The following is a 20111-nucleotide window of genomic DNA, read 5'->3' as shown; positions in this document are numbered from 1 at the left end:
AAGATTCATTCCAAAAAAATACCAAACAACTAACAAAACCCTGGGCCAGAAGGCAGCCAAAAGAACATTAGTATGCATTATTGAAAAAATACCAGCACACCACTTGAAACGTGTGCTGCTGATTCCTCATACACAGAAAAAGCTGACAGTGAAATCAAGCTTATGGAACCACCTCCTGCTCAGTACCAAGTGTATTCCTCAGCAATAAAAGTGATTTTGGCAGCGTGGGAGGTTAATATGCAGTACCCATCAGAGTGCCAGTGTAATCTGTGTTTATAAGGCAAAGCACCAATAAATTAGGTCAGCACATGAATCTTCAGAGGGAGGAAGGAGAGGGAGAGCAGGAAGAGCACCCTGGGCAGCAAGGCCACAGGGGCCAGGCAGGGCATGTGATGCCCTCAGGACTTCCAGCATCACAGACAGAGGGTCTCAGGAAGGAAAATCCATTTTGCCATTAGAAGTAACAATAAAAATATTACACTGATTCAAAATGTGCAATCAGGCCTGACTTGCAGCTTGCCCTGCTGCATTCAGGCTTTACATCAGAAGGCTGTAAACCGTTATAGCAGAAAATAATGGCTGGGTATGTTTGCTCACCCCAAACCATGCTTCATTTATTTACCTGAACGCACTGTCACGTACACTGACCATTGTCACTGCTCAGTGAGGCAGGCAGGCAAAAATGGGGAAAATAAACATCTACCCAGATTTCAGCAGCAGATAAGGTATTAATTCATGCATGGAACAATGAAGAAATGCCAGGACATAGGACAGTAACCCCTCCTGAATTCTCAATTGTATTATCAAATAGAAGCAAAGGTAGAACATGCAAAGAAGTGCTGAATGCCAATTTGTAATACCAAATTAAGAAGCCTGTTAGATCCAAAGCAATCCTGGCTTGTGATTGTAGCAATTCAATGTGAAATTCCCAATAACATTCAAGTACTTCAATAAAAGAGAGGAAAGATTTTAATTCAATGACCAAAAATAAAATAAAGAGTTGATGTGAATGACTTGATTTCATTTATATTATTGAAATGAGCTGTATGCAATGACTTATTGATGTCATAATATTCCATTAGGAACTTATTATTTTCTTGTTTACATAATGCCAGCAATTACAGGGGTAATGCTGGTCCAACACACAGCACAGCAGAAATAGAAATCTCTTTGCCATATACTGGAATTCCATATGAAGATGTAGAGTTTAGTGAAGGAGAAATATTTAAATATTCCTTACTAAGACCAAGTTAACTTGGAAAATTAAATGATAAACAACTATCTTCTACTTCTAACTTACAGCTGCCCAAATCAGGCATGATTACAAAGACCCTGTGGTTCCACATATACAATTTTGATACTTAAAAGCCTGTATGAACAATAATCAGCAGTTACTAAAAATTTTGGTGGTTTTATCAAGTCTTGAAGGCAAATATTTGAAGCCAGAGGAGGTAACTTGCATGCAAACATTGCACTTACTCTGGAAGGGAAGGGGCCAGGGCCTCACAGTACATGGGCAGGGATGTAGGGACACAAATCCCCATTTCTTCCCTTGCAGCAGAAAGAGGGAACCCTTCCCTAGCAGGGTGGATCACTGAACCCCCAGATCCCAGCACAAGCACAAACTCTTTTGCACCAAGCCCACACTTGCCCAGGGCCAGCAATGAGGTTGTCCTGGGAGGCTGCACCAGCCTTGGAATACCTCAGACCAGGTCCCTGAGCCTTCCTGCCACCTGCCACCCAATTTCCAGGCTATCCTGATCTGCAGCCCACTCCTGACTTCTCCCAGTGGTTTCACACACCAGCAATCCATGGTTTCCTGATCACAGCCACCTCAGCCCTCCTGACCCAGCAGGTCCTTCAGTTTCCCATCCCCCTGGCCAGAACCCCAGGCTCTCTGCCAGCCCCATGGAATGCAAATGTGACATTGGCACTAATTTTGTGTCCCCAAACAGGTGATTTAGAGAGGTGAGAGGGCACAGTGACTCCAGGGCAGGAGCAGGGCTGTGCCCTTGCTCATGGGAAAGGTCTGTAAGAAAACAGGTGGGCTGGCATCCTCCTTGTGTGGTGGGCTACAGGGGAACCCACAGGGGTTTGGGAAGAGCCAGCTGAGTTCTGGCTTCATCCCCTGGGCTTCACCAATCAGCACAGCCTAGAGGCACAGAGGGGCTGGAGCACACTGCTGGTGCTGATCATTACCAGCCTTCAGGACAGGGGAAGAAAGGCTCAGGAAACAAGGAACTGTGCATTTCCCATCATCCAAAGCAAAGCTACAGGCTCACTCTGCCAGAGTTCACCAACTGGCCAGTGCATCTCATTTCACAGATGACCAACCAGTGGCTGAAGGCATTTGTAGATACTGAAGTTGAGAAACAAATACAGAGACATAAGACAGCTCTTTTACTCTTTTATTCACATCTCTGGGGCACTTTGGTCCAGACAAAACTTGTCCACCAAGGCCAGTTACAGAAGAGAATACAGTACATCTACCAATCTCACATCCTGAGATAAAACTCAAGTGTTGAAAAGGCTCAAGGAATAAACAGCTTGTAGAAGACAGGGAGATTCAGTTTATAGGCAGACACAATTTAGATGAAACCATGCTTAACTAAATAGCCAACATGCACTAAAGGTCACACTGATGAAAACAAAAACATGTTGTTTAGAGGAATTAGTTACTTTTTCACAGTATTGTCATTTTCACCTCTTGAAAGTCATGTAATTAACTACATCTAGTTGCTTGTGTTATATTTCAAAGCCAGTCTCCCTTTCATTATATAGCTCTTACATGTGGAGTTTCAACATGTTTGACAAAATGTTCTTTTACTGTAAAGTAAATTCAAACAATAACTTCAAGAACCCATTTAAGTAATTTGCAACTTTCTCCTCAGACCTGTTCAGTTTCACCCTCATCTATCACCATAGGCCTTAGTTTTAGTAGGGCCAACACTAAGAAAATGTAGCCAAAATTTGCAACTTACAAATTCTACTGTGCCTTGCTAAAGGAGATAATGTGTTATATTATCTATCCTCACTTGAAGTGCTACAAACAGCTCCCCCAGAACTCCTTAAAAAACCACAGTAGAGTGTAACTTAAGTGATACACAGGGAACCACTTACCCTGCACTCACCCCTCCGTGCATTCTGCTGCCCTCCTCCATCAGCCACTGTCAGACTGTCAATTGTCCAGACAGCCTTTGTCCAAGCTGATCTTGGTGAAAAAAGGTGGGAAAAGACAGAAAGCCTTGCTTCTGGCTCTGCAGCAAAATGTTTTTCTGTGACTGACTACACCTGTACTTGAAGGATCCAGTTGAACCTCTGAACCCTGGGACCACAAGGTTTCTCTAGGACAGGAAGTTTTGTCTCTGCACAAAGATACAGAGCAGTCCATAGGATCATGGTCCTGTTAGGCCTTTTTGGTTTTTCTTTTGGTTCATCAATCTGGTTTTTCCTGCTGGAAAGTCAGTGATTTCCCTTGTGCAGAACAGGGTGACACTGTAACACTGCACAGATGTGCTCCAGAGGAGTGCAAAGCACGGGGCTCTGCAGAAGTGCCAGTAAGGGAGCAGCGCTGGATGGAGCCTGGTGGGTGAGGAAAGACTTTTTGAGGAAAGGAAATACTTTGATGTGGTTTAATGCAGGGGCAAATGGACTGCCATATTCAGCATTGAGATGATTCTCTGGAAAGGTGGCGGTGGGTCAGGGTAAGCACTTCATCTTTCTCAGTCCTCCTACAGCCCAACGCAGCAGCTGTTGGAGCCCTGCTATGGACCACAGAATCCAGAGCAATGCTGGCCAAAGACAGAAATCCGAGTTCCTGCCCGATTCTGCCGGTTCTGAGCATCCCTGCCTGATCACCTGAAGAACCAGGAACAGCTCGTTCCTTCCTCCAGAGTGCCCTCGCTCTCGGACCACTGCCAGCAGCGCTCTCCGGGCTGTGCTGGCCCCATGGCCACCCCTTCCATCAGCCCGCTGTGCCACCAGGCACGGAACCAGCAGCGGGCTGCCGGGTTATCCCCCCCGCGGGATCTCGGCTTGGACAGAGAGGAGCAGCGGAGCCCGCGGCTGCCCGGGCTGCCCTTGCCGGGCGGGGGGCGAGCGCAGCGGGCAATGCGCCACTCGCGGTGCCAGCCCGGGCAGGAGCGGCGATGCCAGCCCGGGCACACACACACACACACACACCGCGCTGCTGCTTCCCTGTGCCGCTCCTGCCGATTCCTCTCTCCTCTACCGCTTCTCTTCTTTTCCCCTTTATATATATATTTTTCCCCCAAACCTTTGTGGAACAGACGCCCTCTCCTTGCCCCAGTTGGAGCTGCAGTAGAATGAAAAGGGGGGGGTGGGAAGGAGGGAGGAGAGGAGGGAAAAAAACCCTCTTTTGGTTGAGGTTTTCCTGTTACTATCACTGTAGCGTTTATTTAGCCAATCTCCTAACTATGACGCGAGGAAGGCAGGAATCATGGCTCGCTCATAATATTTAACACACCCACTGAAAGCTGGAGCTGCAGAGCTACTAGTCCAACCAGTCTCCAGAATTCAGTGTAGCTGAAAGAGGTTTTCACTCTGCACCTGCCAAAGATCTCTCCCCCCTTTTCCTTCTCTCCCCCCTTCTCTCTTCCATTCTCTCTCTCTTTAAAAGAAAGATCTGTAAGACCCAGCAGAGATCAAAGACCTCTTCGCTAAAAAGAACCTCTACTGATTTATATTAGTTTCTTTCCTGTAATCCTTCCTTCTCTCCCCCTCCCATTTTTTTTCTTTTTTTTCCTGTGCCATATTTAACCTTTATGTTGCAGTTGTGCCATCAGACAGTTTTGCAGCCAAAAAAAAACAACCCAAGCCAAAGCACAAGCCCAGCTCGGATACAGCAGCCACCCAGACTCGATCTCAGTTGAACTTACTAATCTCTCCCAAGCACTGGACGCGATGGATGAAGAAACTGGAACCGCTCTAAGAAAATGATTTTCCAGCCAATGTTCTTAAAGAGTCTGAGAGAAGAGAGGGAGCGAGAGCGAGCGGGAAGCGCTTCTGCTGCATCACTGCTCAAATCCAAGGGAAAGGAGTCAGCGTTTCCAGCACAGCCAAATATTATGGATGATTTTTTTTCTTCTGTCGCCTTTCTGCACAGGTTTTCTTAATATTTTTATTTTCCCCCTCCTCCTCCCCATTTTTTTTAAAATTTTATTTAATCAGCGCCTGTGTCTGATGCCGGTTTCTCTCCGAGAGCCAGTTTTCCCTGCTTGTTGTGATCGCTGTAATAAAAAGAGGGAGAAATCGTGAACAGATGGCTTTCTATATTACCATGCCGCTGGCATTGTTTTCCTGTTGATTTTAAAGGCTCGGTCCGGAGCTCCTTTTTTTTTTTTTTTTTCCTTAATTTTTTTTTCCCTTTTATATTTTTTTTTCCCTCCCCCTCCCAAGTTCTTGATGATACTGAGACATGAGGACCTATCGGGTTTAGCCTGTTTATTTCCCGGCGCCTATGGAGGTAACTTTATTGACTTGATCGCTCGCTTCCCGACCCGAGAGGAGCACGCCGGAGCCCCGGGGGGGCTCTGTCCGCCGCCTCCCCTCCCTCCCCCTCCCCCGGTAATTCATCAGCCGCCCCGGCCATGAAAATGCTCCTGGTCCGCAAGTTCCGGGTGCTGATCCTGATGGTTTTCCTCGTCGCCTGCACCATGCACATCATGATCGACCTGCTGCCGCGCCTGGAGCGCCGCGGCCCCGAGGGCCGCCCGGGCTGCTCCTGCCCGCCGCCCGCCGCCGCGCCGCCCCGCGCCGCCGCGCCGCGCTGGCCCAGCAAGCACACGCTGCGGATCCTGCAGGACTTCAGCGCCGAGCCGGCCTCCAACCTCTCGTCGCAGTCGCGGGAGGCGGCGGCGGAGCGGGCGGCGGGCGGCGGTGCGGGCGGCGCGGGCGGCGGGAGCGCGGCGGCGGCGGCGGCGGCGGGGAGGGCGCGGCGCTTGATCGGCCCCGGGGCGCCGCGCCCGCCGCCCCCCGCCGGCAACGCCGCCCCGCTGGCCGCGCTCTTCGAGCACCCGCTGTACCGCGCCGCCCTGCCCCCGCTGGCCGACGGCGACCTCCTCTTCAATGTCAACAGCGACATCAGGTTCAACCCGCGGGCGGCCGAGCAGCCCGACTGGTGAGTGGGACCGGGGCGGGCGGGCTGGGGACGTGGCGCGTCCCCCTTCCGTGGGAATGCGGGATTTAGGGTGTCGTGGTTTTAGGGTGGAAGCGGGCAGAGGGGTTTCGGGGTCACCGGGAAAAAGAGCAACCGTGCACAGGCTCGCCCGGTCGTGTTCCTTCGGAAAATAAGTGCCCTGAAATACAGAATAAATACGGGAGCACGGCAAGGCTGGAGCGCTGAGCCAGGGGGTCGGTCTGCCCCATCTGCAGCTGCAGCCGAGGAAGATGCTGCCAGAAGAACGGTGTGAGGAAGAGGGTGAGCTCGCAGCGAGCCTTCCTCTCCAGCACCTTCCCAGTCTCCCACCCAGAGGTGAAGGGGCTGAGCAGTGAGGCCAGGCAGTAATACATTAACTTTTCTCCAAAGCAGGCTCTAGTGCCACAAAGGCATTCACCCTGGCAGGTATTTCCGCTTTCAGGATCTGATCTGTGCTACATTTTTCATCCTCAATTAATTCCCAGTGCCCTGCACCTCCGCTGCTCTCCAGCCTTCAAAGCAGTCAGTTGCCTCTGTGAATCGTATGCCCTGTTGGCTCCTAAGAAATGCTGAGAAATTCAATGACTGAAAAATCAAAAGGGTTGTCTAATACAACAGCACCCTCTTCCAAACACACTGACATTGTAATGTTTAAACAGCTGCACTGTACCGTGCAAAAGCTCTGTCAAGCTGCAGAGCAGCCAGCATGATCTAAACCTTTAGAAAGAGAGGATAAATAATTCTGATTTCCGCCCTATGAGCATGTGAATTGTCCGGGCCCATTCCATCTAATAATCCTAACTGACTGTGAAGTGAAATAACCTGGAAAGTTTTGGGTTCTCTGAAAGAAAAAGAAAGGAAAAAAAAAAGTCACAAATGCCTGAACATCTGGAGATGACTGTAAACACAGAGAACTCTGGATCAAAATATGGGTTAGTCTGTTCAGTAGGTGAAGAGTGAAATCAACACTGATATCCACAGTGCAGCTGCCTGTTGTACATATTTTCCTTAGTGGCTGCCGCCAAGGTTCACGCAACTAAAGTGAATTTCAGAAGGTAGTGATCATTTTAGTTAATTCTTTGCTATAGTAGATTCCTACTGCTCGAGAAGGGGCAAGATCAGCCAATTTCTTCAGCAGCCAGTTCAGAGTGATGCAGTTTCTCTCATTCTCCCTCTTTAAGAAGGAGCAGGGAGGGATGCACTGGGCACCACAGCTCAGGTTCTGCTGCACTCTTGGTTTCCTGCCCCATATCCCTGCCAAACAAAGGTTTGGGATGATGCTGGTATTTGAGTCAGACCTGTAAAAGTTCTGTGCAGCATAATGCAACCTAAACACAAGGTAAAACTTGAGTTTCTGCTATGGAAGGGCCTCTGCCAACGCCCAGTGATGCCTCTCTGAGTTTTGCCCCTGACTTTCATGGGTGTTAAGCCAGGCAGGATGAGGGGAAGTGGGAATCCATAAGTGGGAATCCATCTCCCCGCTGGCCCCAGGTGAGAGAAGGCTCCTGGTGGAGGGAGGAACCCGGGTCCTCTCTCCCTTCTGCAGAGCTTCGCCTTTCCAAGTTGTCACATTTTGAAACTGTTTCTTGATGAGTGCTACAAACTGTAACATTATTTCTTTCTCCTCAACTTTGGGTTTTTGTTGTTCTTTTTTTTTTTTTTTTTTTTTTTTTTTTTTTTTTTTTTTTTTTTGGTGGTAGGCAAAATGAAGATCATCATGAAGAATTTTTGCCAACTGGAGAGACCTCCATAGACTCCTACCCAAACTGGTTAAAATTCCACATTGGCATTAATCGGTACGAGCTGTATTCCAGACATAATCCTGCAATTGAGGCTTTACTACAAGACCTTGTCTCCCAAAAGATAACCAGTGTTGGTATGTTTGGATATATGTTATTTTTTTTATCATTATTTGCTCTTTGTTCAGGATCTCACTGCTGTTTGAGTATTAATATTTTGCATGGCTTCTCTCCAGCATCCCTGCAATTTTGCTTTCCCGCTTCCCTGCTCATTTTCCCTGCTAAACATAAAGAGATAATTCCAGCTCTGTATTACCTGAATGATTGCCGAGTCTGCCAGCAAGGCAAACCCCATTTGTGTCAGAAATCCTTTAGTCACGACCAGGCTGAAAGTGCCCTCTTCAGTTATTTAAAATAAATACGCTGACAAAAAAAAAAAAAGGGATAGCAGAAAGCAGACAGCATCTTGCACGAGCTAGATTTGTGTTGCTGGCTGATTATGATTTAAAAGGCTGTGTCTGGCAGCCCTGCCTTGCCAAGGGAGGAGAGGCTGCCCTGCAGCCCCGCTGCGGTGGCTGCAGGAGCATCCGGCACCACGGGCTCTGCGGCTGCAGGAGCTGCAGCTTCCCCAGGCATGGCAGGGAGCTCCAGGCAGGGCAGCCTCCTGCTGAGCAGAGCCCAGATCTGTTTGCTCTGCCTCTAAATCCTCAACAGGGATGTGCCCATGTCAGCCTGTGGCTCTGGTTAAACAAGGTGGCACCGTTCGGGGCTTTTCTCCAGGGTTGTTTAATGGCAACGCGCGTCTTCTTGAATTTAGCTGCGTAGCTGCACAGGGAAAGAAATGTCACAACCTCAGATGAAAGCCCTGGGATACTAAACAAGTGCACACCCCGTGGTTTCCAGAGGCAGGGAGTTGCAGCACAGGCAGTGGTTTCCATCCACCAGGCAGAAAATGGAGTTACTTGTGCTGACCACAAAGTTGCAAAGTCCCTTTCAGAGGGATGAAATAGCAGGAGCTCTGTGAAAGTGCTGATGGTGTGCTGGCACCGTGGGATGAGGTCAGCAGGTCTTTAACCCTGCAAGGCAAAAATTCCCCTGGCTTCAGCAGGAAATGGTCTGGGCAAGAATAGCTCAAGCAGCCCTAAGGTTTCCAGTTTCCATTGTGTGAATCACAGCAGCTGCTGAGCAGGAATAAAGGAGGTCCTTGGTCATCAGCAGTGGGCTGATTTAGCTGGTTGGGATGGAGTAGGTGTAAAGTGCAGGATGCCACAGGAGGCCTTCAGCCCAGTGAATCTTGACTGTGCTCAGTGCACTGCTCTGCTGGAGCAGCACTTTGAATAAAGCAGTTTGTGGTACCCAGGTGCCATCCCATATGCTGGATTCAAGGGTCCAGTGGACTTGTAGCTCAGGAAAGAGGACAAACATGGGCTTGTTTATTAACCTGTGATGGGTTTTCTGTCCCCAAAAGTCTGGATCAAATTCATTAAGGGGGTCATGTTTGCCCATTAAGCCATGTGTTTTCCCTTCCCCAGCTCAGAGGTGACGCTGCAGGTAGCAGCAGACTGCCCATGCTCCTCTCTTCTGCTCTGGAGGATGACGAGGGCACTGTGTGGACACAACCTGGGTGATTTTTCTCCAGACACAGCCCTCACCTTTCCTGACCTCACCCCTCAATACCCACCAATTTTTGGAATATTAGTGGCACATGCAAATGGGGATTGAGCCAGCCCTTGGTAACACGTGTGTGAACATTGCTCCTTGGGCACATCCACCAGGGAGGGACAGATGCAGCCTGTGCCCATCCCTGTCCCTGCAGAGAGCAGTGCCCAGGCAGGGCCCAGAGGGGCAGAGGCGATGCCCAACCAAGCCATCCCTTGAGGTTTGCACAAAGAGCAGTGGCTGTAGCACTTTGTACCACATGGCTGCTGAGTATTGATCTTTGCTCACCTCCCCAGCAGTCCAGAGCTCAGCTGCACTGTCTGTGCAGGAGGAGAGGTCTGCAGCAAACCCAGCAGTGCTTGAGCCATGAAGTCTGTCCCTCCTGCAGAGCAGGGGGATGGCTGAGGTGGATTAGGGACATAGAAATTGGTGGGGGAAAAACGGGAGGAATAAGCAAAAAATAGTAGTTTAGTGCTCACTCTTCACTTGATCTTCTGGGCTTGGTGTTCACTTGTGCTTCTGGGCACGTGGCTTCACCTCTCCCTGCTTCAGCTGGCCTAGCAGCAAAGAATTATTATCACAAAAAATGGGAGTGAGATCCTGACCCTGGTGACGTCAGTGGAAGTTTCTGCCATTGACTTCCCTGGGGCCATGATTTCACCTAATGTGTCATACAGATGTGTCCTGGGGTTTCCATTAATTCTGATCTTGATGGAGCTTTCTGATCAATGGGGGGAAAGGGCCATGGGAGCACAGAGGAAGATTTATGGTTGCTATTAGCAAGTCCCTTTGGGATTGTCTCTGTTAATGTTTGAACAAGGCTCTTAAGAGCATGGTAGGGCCTCTTATGCCTCTAACAAAAACACAGAGCCATGGTTTCTAGCAATGAATCAGGATAATTTCCATAAATTAAACCAGGAGGTGTATTTGGTATTGTTGTTGGCCGCTATGGGAACTGATAGGGAATGACTCCTACACATAAATCCCAGTCTAAAATCAAGTATATGGAAGTGGAAAGGGACTTTTGCCAATATAGAGATGCCAGGATCTGAATTTTGGTGTTAGGATACTCTGCCTGATCCTGTGGGGTTTCAGGAGCTTTGTCAGCTTGCAAAGAAATAAAGAGCATATTGCTAATACACATTTTTAATTTATTTTTTGCACAATGCAACTTCTCTTAGGTTGCAAATTCTTTAGATGTTTAAAAATACATGTTTTAAAGTAATTCCTGCCAGTTTTCAGCTTTACTGCAGAGCAGCAGAGGGATTCAAAAGCATGTAAGCTGATTAATAAAGAGTAATATATTTGACCAAAGGACATTTATAGGGCTGTTACATTCTTTGCATATTCCTGCTTATCTCCTAATTAGCCTTGGGTTTTTTTCCCTTATGGTCAATTTTTGCTGGGCTGTTTTTTTCTTTTCAAGGCAGCTGGAAAGATGTCAAGTTAGGAGTATAAAATAAATTGAAACCTTGATAATGCCTGGTCTTCAGGCTCCTTTTAGCAAGCAGGACAATTAAATATACAGAGTTACATGCATTAGGTGAAATGGGATATGGCTTTATCCAGTTTCTTCCCAGTGTTCAGATTTACTTTGGCTCTAATAGAATTAGATGATTTGCCTGATACCTGCAGTAATTAGATCCAAACTGCAGCAAAGCAGCATTCTTGGCCACGCTGTGATTTCTCTGCTCACCCTGCATTGTTTATGGGTGGGAGTGGGGAGCAGATTGATCCCCCACATCTGCCAGGGCCACTCACACGACTCTGCCATGTGCAGTGGTATTTTAAAATGAAAACGGTGACAGAAGCAATTCCCAGGAGCGGGGAGCACCAAGGTGACATTTTCTTGATGTTAAAGTTTAAATGGAACAAATCCCTGGATGGGAGGGAGCATCCCATCCAGCTCCCACAGTGACACCTAGAGCTGGCCTGGGAAAGGACAGGGTTACCCAGGCCTGGGCTGGGCATCTTTCTGTGCCCTGCATCTATATATACACATATTTCCTATTCATTTTGTTCAGCATAAAGGGATAGCTCTTAATTTGATTTAATTCACCGAAAATTTCCTCTTGCCATAAATAGGAGCCTAGAGAGAATTGTTTTTCCACTGAGCACTGAAGCCTGGCTTTCAGAAGCACATGCACAGGCAATTGCACATTTCCTTTGCCTTTCATAGCTGCTTATTGCATGCATAAATAACCATAGTTAGCTATTTTCTTGCATATTTACAAGATGTCTGTGCATAATTGTGGCAGCACTATCAGCAGTTTAGCACCAGCTCTGGCATGGGGCATTGGAGGGGCACTGTGGGCTTGTTCTTGCTGTCCAGAGGAGATTCCCTGGGAGCAGAATAGATTTTGTAATTCCTCTGAGGAGCTGGGACTTATTGTTTGATTCTTTAATTCTGTGTTTGTAAAGAGAACTGACTACCTGGCTGAGGTAATTTGTGAATCTGTGATGCCTTCAGTTTGTGCAGGCAGTAATTAGAAAGCAAGTGTGTGAGATTACTCACACTGGGAACAAAAGCTGCAATTACCTGAGGTGGACTCTGCCTCAAGGCAGGGAAAGAAAAGAGAAAAGGGAATGACAAGACTCTAAATATTGAACATAAATTCTGGCTCTAAAGAAAATCGTGAACATCTTGTCCAAAGGAAAGGAAGAAGTGCTTTTGAGAACTTGTGAAAAACAATGAAATGTAGCATCTTTGATTTGCAGTGTAAGGAAACAATGAATCTGCCAGAAGTCAACAGATTGATTTAATGTACAATTCCAGATGAAAGGAGGGGACTTAAAATGTACAGCAAAGCCTTAGAATAATTTCACACATCTCTTCCCCTGCAGAAATCTTTTACTTTCTCCACTAAAAGTCCAAAAAGTCCTTTAGAAAAAAAAACAAGTTAGCAGAATTAGTCCTAGCCAAGCAAGGACAAACTAAGAGATGATGAGGGCTCGAATTTATTTTTAAATATGTTCTTTACAGCTTGTACAGGGCCATGTCTCCAGCCTGGGGCAGAGCATTACTTGTTAAAGCCAATCAACATGTTTATGTTAGATTTAAGCTTGATCTATAAATAGGAATCCAGAATGGATCTGAGCATCCTCTGTTTCAGATGTTAACTGCATCCCAGGCTGTGACTGTATCTCACTTCTCAGGCATTAGCTCTGCATAATTAAATACATTTTAAAATGTTTGTTGGATGCTGACCAAAAGAATCAGGAAAAGTTCAGAGATCCTGTTGGGACTCTCCCTCTCTCTCCACCAGAAAACCATATGGCTTGGGCAGGCTGGTAGCATCAGGGCTGCCATGGAGCAAAGCAGAGGGGCTGGAAAGCCAGAGCAGTTGGAATTCCAAATCCCTCTGGGCAGCATTGTGAGTGCCAGGCAGCAGCCAGGGACCCTGTAGCATACAGCTTGAAAAGATGAGAGATGATATCTGGGACACCTTTTTATTGGATGGGTCTGTGGCACAGGCAGGGAGCCCAGGGCTTGTGTTGGTGAGGTGACAAGGTGGGGCAGTCACACATGGCAGCTGGCCATGGCAGCAGGCTCAGGGATGTAAATGGAGCGGGGGCTTTTGCAGGCTTGGTCCAAAGGCTGCCAGAGAAAACAGAAGGAATCCCACCTATTTCACTCATCTTTGGACAAGACTCTAATCCCAAACATTCAAGCAAAAAGATATCTCAGGGAATTTTTTGCAAAGCCTCCTGAAGTTAGGAAGATTTCTGATCACACCCTAGAGCCCTTACATTGGGTTAACAGGAAAGGTTAATGCTGCTTTCCATTTCCTTCTACTTTGGAGGGAAAAGAGAGGCTTTGAATTGCCTGAAGATGAAAAGTAATGATGGCATTGGGATTTGTTTTTAGCAGTGTGCCAGTACATCCAGGAGCTGTGTGAGACTTGATTTGAAGTACCTGCTGTGAGCTAGCAGGTTTATAAAACCTTTACAGAGCTGTTTGTGACCTATGGTGTTACAGTATATTAAAATACTTCAAAAAAATAAAAGGTGAATTTAGAATGTGTCTAGTGGCTCCTTTGGAGTCAGCACAGCATTGTGTTGTGAGGCTTTTGTAAAAATCCCTGGAGCTGCTGATGACAGATGTGGCAGATTGCAGTGGTGCAGCATCCTGCACTCCTTGGAAAATGGGATGTGCTGCTCCTGGGTGCTGCACATTCTTCAGGAATGGCCCTGTGGGCAGCAGATAAAGGCACCAGGATGTCTCCAGATGAGCCAATGATGTTTGTTTGGGACAAAACCCCAGAAGATGACAGGCCACAGTGGCCAGAGGGACATGTTTAGGAAAGGGAGGAGCACAGCTCAGAAAAGGAGAGGGGAGTTATTGTGCAGATGTGATGCTAAATTAGGAGAGGGGAAGTGATCTGACCTAGAGTGGAGAGAGATCTGCTCTTCTCTGGCATTGCCACCCCCTAAATTTGGGCACCCTGGGCTGCTGCAAGGCTGGAGTTTGCAGATACAGCAAGGGTCTTGTCGAGCTCAAAAGAACAGTCCAAGCTTAGGTGTTCCCCTCTCTGCAGGGATTACAATGTCAAAATCCAGCCTGGATGTGGAGGGTGGCCTTGCCTCACCCCCAGCCTGGCCAGCACAGATGTGGCACTGGAAGAGCAAAGTGGGAAGAGCTGCAGTGAGTCTGGGCAATGGGGGAAGCCAAGGGGCAGCTCTGGCACTGGGGGAAGCCAAGGGGCACCTCTGGCAATGGGGGGAAGCCAAAGGGCAGCTCTGGCATTGAGGGGAAGCCAAGGGGCACCTCTGGCACTGGGGGAAGCCAAGGGGCAGCTCTGGCACTGGGGCATTTCCCTGCTCCATGTGGGTTCCACCCTGTCCTGCCCTAAAGCACAATGGGACACAATCCCCACCAGTGTCCCCCTCTGGTTTCAGAGCTCCAAAGCATCAGTGGAGGAGCCAGCAAAACTTGTGTTGGGGTGAGGCTACTGGTCCAAGCAATTAAGGCAATACAATAAGATGGGTCTGAAAAGATGAGGGAGATGCTTTTGTCTTAGTTCAGCTCAGTTCCTTCTGACAGGAAACCAGGCTTTTGTGTCTTATGGAAGAATTATTTGGAATTGTTAATCTTCTTCATGCATTTCCCTGCTTGGTGATGACATCCTTGCTGTTGAGTTTGGCTGCTAACAAAATCATTATCTGTTGAGTGGCTTTAATTAGCTGAGAAACCAGTCCTTTTATCTGTGCCTAGAGAAGGGTGTGCTGGAACTTCCTTTTTTCCCTTCTTTGCATTGCTGTGGTGGCAGGGGGGTTACATTAGTGGATTTTAAGGTCCCTTCCAACCCAGACCATTCTGCGGTTCCATGTTTCTAGCTCCAGCTGCCCACACTAACCAGGGCTGCTTCCAGGCAGCACAGATGGCCCCAGGGCAGCACAGACAAGGTTTGGGCTGGAAAGTTTCTGCTTCTCATTGTCCTCAGGCTCTGAGCTGGGCATGAAAAAGCCTCGTGCTCCTCCTGCCCTCAGGTGCAGCTCAACTGACCTGTCCTGCACAGGGGAGGGAGTTTAATCCAGGAAATCCCTCTGCTTCTGCTTTACCTGGTCAGTGCAAATTGCTTAATGCCCTTTAATATCTAATTATTTATTTGTTCCTGTGGGATAAAGTGGAAAGGCAAGAGAAGGCTGGGATCAGCAAAACAGCAGGAGAGGAGGGATTTTATTCTAGGAGAAGTGTAATTACACTGACCAGATTTGCACAGCATTTTGTTGCAAAAATATAGGTTACAAGTGCTGAAAGAGAGCTGATGACCTATCAGTGATAAGGCACAGAGATGAGTAATTAAAAAGACGTGCAGCTAATGGCATTGGTTAGAGAAAAAACATGTACAGCTGCATAGGTGGAACAAGGGCAACCCTCAGCCAGGATTTACAGAGCAAGATAACTTGACATTTACGCAGTTCTCCAGTTGACATGGCTTTTGTCAGAGCTGCAAAGAAAGGGATCTGATGATTCCTAGACAGCATCTTTAAGACTGACTCATCCACACAGCCCTGCTGGCCTTCCCAGCACAGAGGTGCATTTAGGAGTCAGGCTATAGGTCATTTCATTTATTAGGAAGCTTGTGATTCCTAATAGATCAGAAAAGCAGCTGTTTTCTGAAGTATATGTTTATCTTTTTTAAGCAGCCTTATCACCAAGTAAAGTGCATTTTTATGAATTTTATATATATTACTAAAAAAAATCCAAATTTTAAAAACACTATAATCCAGCTGTTACTGTGACATTGTCCAAGTTTTTCAGAATGCTATGAATGAGTATCAAATTCCCATTAGCTCCCAGCTGGCAGATGAGCAAAGTCACTGTCCTTGTCACCTTCACTGTCCTCTTGTGCCCTCCCAGCCAGGCCAGGCTGCTCTGCACAGCTCTGCTCTCATGTATGAACCACCTTGGGATCCCTGGAAGGTGATGGCTGGGCTTGGCTACATTTCCGTTGTGCACAGAGGAGGGGAATTTACATATCTCTGCTGCTCAGGAACAGTTATTAAAATCACAGCAGAGATCAGAGATTGCTACAGTATCTGCTCACACTTTTAATTAAGGAGCTGTCTGCTGTGCACTGGGCTGTACATCCCAGCTGCAGCTGTCTCTGAGAGAACCCCATCTCCTTTCCCAGTGTGACTCCCTTGTTAAAAGGGACTCCAAAAGCAAGAGATGGAGAAAACAAGGCTCCAATTGTCTGCCTCTCTGGGTGCTGTTCATCTGGGGTGCTTATGGAGCCCACGATGGCCAGAAAAAGGCAAAAATTGTCAGGAAATACAATTCATGTTTAGTCCTGGTCAGCACTCAAAGCCCTTCCCTGTACTCAGCTGGGATGACCCTGATCACTCTGATACCACAGTGCTGAACTGATACAGAGAAAACCAGATATGATTTGGTTTCCAGGAAAATGAGTGCCAGTAGATCCATGTCTCATTTTAAATCTGTTTTGTGTTTTTCCTCCACAGCAATGAAATCAGGAGGCACCCAGCTGAAGCTGATCATGACATTCCAGAACTATGGACAAGCATTGTTTAAACCAATGAAGTAAGTTTAAAAAGTCTGTGATTTAAAGTGGAATTGTGGTGGAGCAGCCATTTTCTCCGCTGTTAAATTTTGCTGTAGGATCTCCCAAGGTTAATGTGTCTGGTTCCTGAGCCTTGCTGCTGAGCCTGGAGCTTCAGGGTCTGTTGATCCCTTGTCCTGCTAGGCTGGTGTTGGGAAGAGATGCTGAGGAGGCTTCAGAGACATTACAGTCTTCCCAGGAATGTTATTCACTCAGATCTCTGTGAAATCTCCTGTCATAAATACAGGATGTTTTCAGCATTTCTATCTGATGTAAACTTATTCCACAGGTCTGAGCTTTATCTAGTGTCAGTGCTCCTCTGGAGCATGGCCAGACAAGAGAGATGATTCAGAACAGCTTTGGGAAGAACTAAAGAATATTTGTCTGATAAATTAGAATTTAATCAGTTGATTTATTGCTGTTTGCATTAAAGAGTTGTATTAGTCATTTCATTGGGTCTATGCTGAGTCTGTGAAAATGAATTTATCCAAGAGTGGTACTGCAAGGTAATGAGTCTGGAGAGAAAGGGAAGGACTAGGATTATGCAGCCTTGATTTGTGCCTGCCTGGATCCCATTGAGATGAGAGAAGTTATTGAGATACAAAACAGACTCCTGAATCCTGACCTGTGTGTTTGTGTTGTAAGAAGGAAAATGACTCTGTGCTCGTTGTAGAGGGTTTAGCAAAGACACCCAGGGCTGCAAAGTGTTTAATGGAGCTGTTCAGGATCTGTGTCAAGGGTACCACTGGAATCATAAATTCATTTCCTTTCTTTGTTCCCACTGTAGGGAGGTTCAGTTAATTTCCTCTAAGATGATCCATAGAAGACTAAAGTAGCTGAGAATGGGAGATTTGGAATATGTGTTAGAGCTGTGTTAGAGCTGTAGTGGGGAGCACAGCTCAGGGGGGAGCTGCTGGTTAAAGACTGAGAGATTCCCTGTTCCATGACAGATTTTGCTGTAGATTGACTTCAGACAAGTACGGATTTGACTTGGATTTTATTTGACTGCCGGAAGGGTCAAAAAATTGGTCTGACCTTCCTTCAACCCAAGTTTGAGCAGGAACTTTCCCTATGTGCCTCTATCCTGGGAATCACAAGAAAATCCTATGAACTTCCAGAGAGCACAAGGCATTTCTGCAAAGGCCAAATGCCTCTGTGTCATTTCCCAAATGGCACACAAATCTCTCCACATTTCTAGGGGATTGCTGGCTGCCTGGGAGAGGCTGGAGGAAGCACAGATGATACTGGCAACTCAGAGGGAAGGTGGTAGCAGAGAGCATCTGCTCCAGCACCTGCCCTTCCTCTCCCTGTGCTCTCCCTGAGGGTTTAGATCACCAGGTCATGAGCCCATCCCCTTTATCTGCAGGTTGGATACCTATAGGCACAATTCCTAATCATGACTTGTCCCACATGCAAAATCAAGAGCCAGGGGGATCCAGGCTGTCTTTGAGTATTTGGCAGAGTCGTGGTTGCGCTGTTGGATTTTCATATAGTGTTGGCTTTTCACATGCTCCTTCTGCATCTCCTCAGATGCAGATAATCTCAGCCTTTGTCATTGGTATGACATTGTGATTCTGGGAGTGCTAATGAGGTCAAATCAAAATACTGCACCATGCACAGCCCCAGCACGATGATGGATGACAACAGAGGTGTAGCCAGGTTCCTGTATAGAAGCAATTGCTAACACCCACTGGAACAATAACAGAAAAGGACGATGTCTTAATCATTCCCTTGGCTTGATTTGAGGGGAAGCAACCCCTTCTTTTCTCACTGCTCTTTGCACTGCATGAACCCCTAGAAGGAGCATTCAGCAGCTGCTTTTCCAGGCAGCACACCTCCCAGGAGCAGCACTGCTGCAATTGTGCTGAGTGTGGTTGAACACATTAGTGATTTGGAATGAGGGTGTTTGCAAGCATTTGTCTTCACTCTGATAACAGGGAACAGGGAGCCAGATGCTCAGCTAGCATAAATCTTCCTAGCTTCTTTGGCATCTGGTCCCACTGGCCTCTTTCTCCACCTTATGGACTGTGGTTGATGAAGTTCTTGGAGAGGTTTGCAGCATCATTTCTTTACACAGAAATAAGCAGCCTAGAATGAAATAAAGAAAATACAAAAACTAAAAAACAGGCTTTAAATCTATGAGGCCTATGCTTGTAGGATCTTCTTAAGGTCCTTGACAACTTCCATGATGTTTCTTGTGCTTCCCCTTTTCTGTAGGGTACCCTTTTTATCCAGGCCTCGCAAAGCTGGAGGTTTCTTCCCAGGACAGGAGGCTGTAGGTAGCTCAGAGACATTTCTGCTCATCAGGGCTGGCAGACAGTTTTTGTCTAAGTAGTTTAATTTGAGAGCCATAAAATGTCATCCTGGTGGCTACTTCTGAGATGAGCTCATTGGAGGAAGCCATTGGGGGGCTGTCTCCACCTGGTGCATCCTACATTTCATTTGTTTCTGTGTTATCAGCTCTGTGGATTTTCAAAGCAGCAGAAATTACACTTTTTTTTTCCTCATGACTTGACAAGCCTCTTCAGACAAGCAACCTCCTTCTTGAACCCCAGGTAACACAACTATTAGATAGGGCTGAGTGCAGGATTTCAAGCCTGATCCCAAGGAATATTGATAATCCAGAGTTTCCCATCCTGTCTGAGATCTCAAATACTGAAAGCTGATGCTGTGAGGTACATGGAGGGTATTCTGTAGACACGAGGCCAGTCCCAGGCTCTGCTTGGATTTGATTTGCTGGAATTGCCTGGAAAGCTGGTTTTGCCGCACACAGCTGCACTCAGTGTCTTCCAAACTGAGTTAATATCTGTTGGAGTGGGACTGCAGCAGATAGCAGAGACCATGCCAGCCCTTCCCTGACAGAGCTGGGCACCTGCTCATGGGAGGGGAGCTCTCCAGACCTTTGGCAGTGCCTTCCCCAGGGCAGCCACAGCAAAATGTGCTCCCTGGAAAACTGCTGAACACACTGCAGAACTCCTCCGACTGGCTCTGCCCTTTCCCAGCCTCCCAGTTCCACGCTGGATTTATCCAGGGAGCAAGCCAGCTCTGGAAAAACCCAGGCAGAATTTGGAAATGGGGAAGTGAGAATCAGCCTTTGGCATCTTTTGTGCTCTGTGTTTGACATTAACTGACAGCTCTTCATCTGGTCATTGATTCAGGCTAGTGGAGCAAATGAGGGAAGTGTAGCAGTCAGGGAAATGTGATAGCAGTAAATAAAGCCTGATCAGCTGCAATTATTTTATTTATCCATGGCTCTGCATCTTCATTTCTGAAATAATTGCCCATAAAGCATTGCAGAAGAAGCCAAATCTATTTATAAATCCTATGGCCCAGTAATAATAATTCCAAATGCATGATAGAAAAAGCACGTATTTGCTGAAACTCCAGGGAAGATTTAATGTATTTGCAATGCGTCTTACAGTTAATGTGTACTTTTATTTAGCTCATAACAGTTCAATCATACAAAATTATTACCATATGGGACAGGAA

At 47.1% G+C, this 20111-nt stretch overlaps 1 protein-coding gene across 1 annotated transcript in view; it reads left to right on the top strand.

Annotated features, from left to right (window-relative positions):
- Positions 1-4502: 4502 nt before the first annotated feature.
- FAM20C (FAM20C golgi associated secretory pathway kinase) overlaps positions 4503-20111 on the top strand; it is a 56758-nt gene continuing 41149 nt past the window's right edge. Inside the window, exons 1-3 of the mRNA XM_030957972.1 lie at positions 4503-6139; positions 7858-8033; positions 16525-16603. Of these exons, the coding sequence (XP_030813832.1) occupies positions 5610-6139; positions 7858-8033; positions 16525-16603 (785 nt within the window). The 5' untranslated portion in view covers positions 4503-5609. The remainder of the gene's footprint in view (positions 6140-7857; positions 8034-16524; positions 16604-20111) is intronic.

Source organism: Camarhynchus parvulus, chromosome 14, assembly GCF_901933205.1.
Source record: "Camarhynchus parvulus chromosome 14, STF_HiC, whole genome shotgun sequence".
NCBI lineage: Eukaryota > Metazoa > Chordata > Aves > Passeriformes > Thraupidae > Camarhynchus > Camarhynchus parvulus.
Note: the sequence above shows the minus strand (reverse complement) of the source record. Positions and strands in the feature narration are given on the sequence as shown.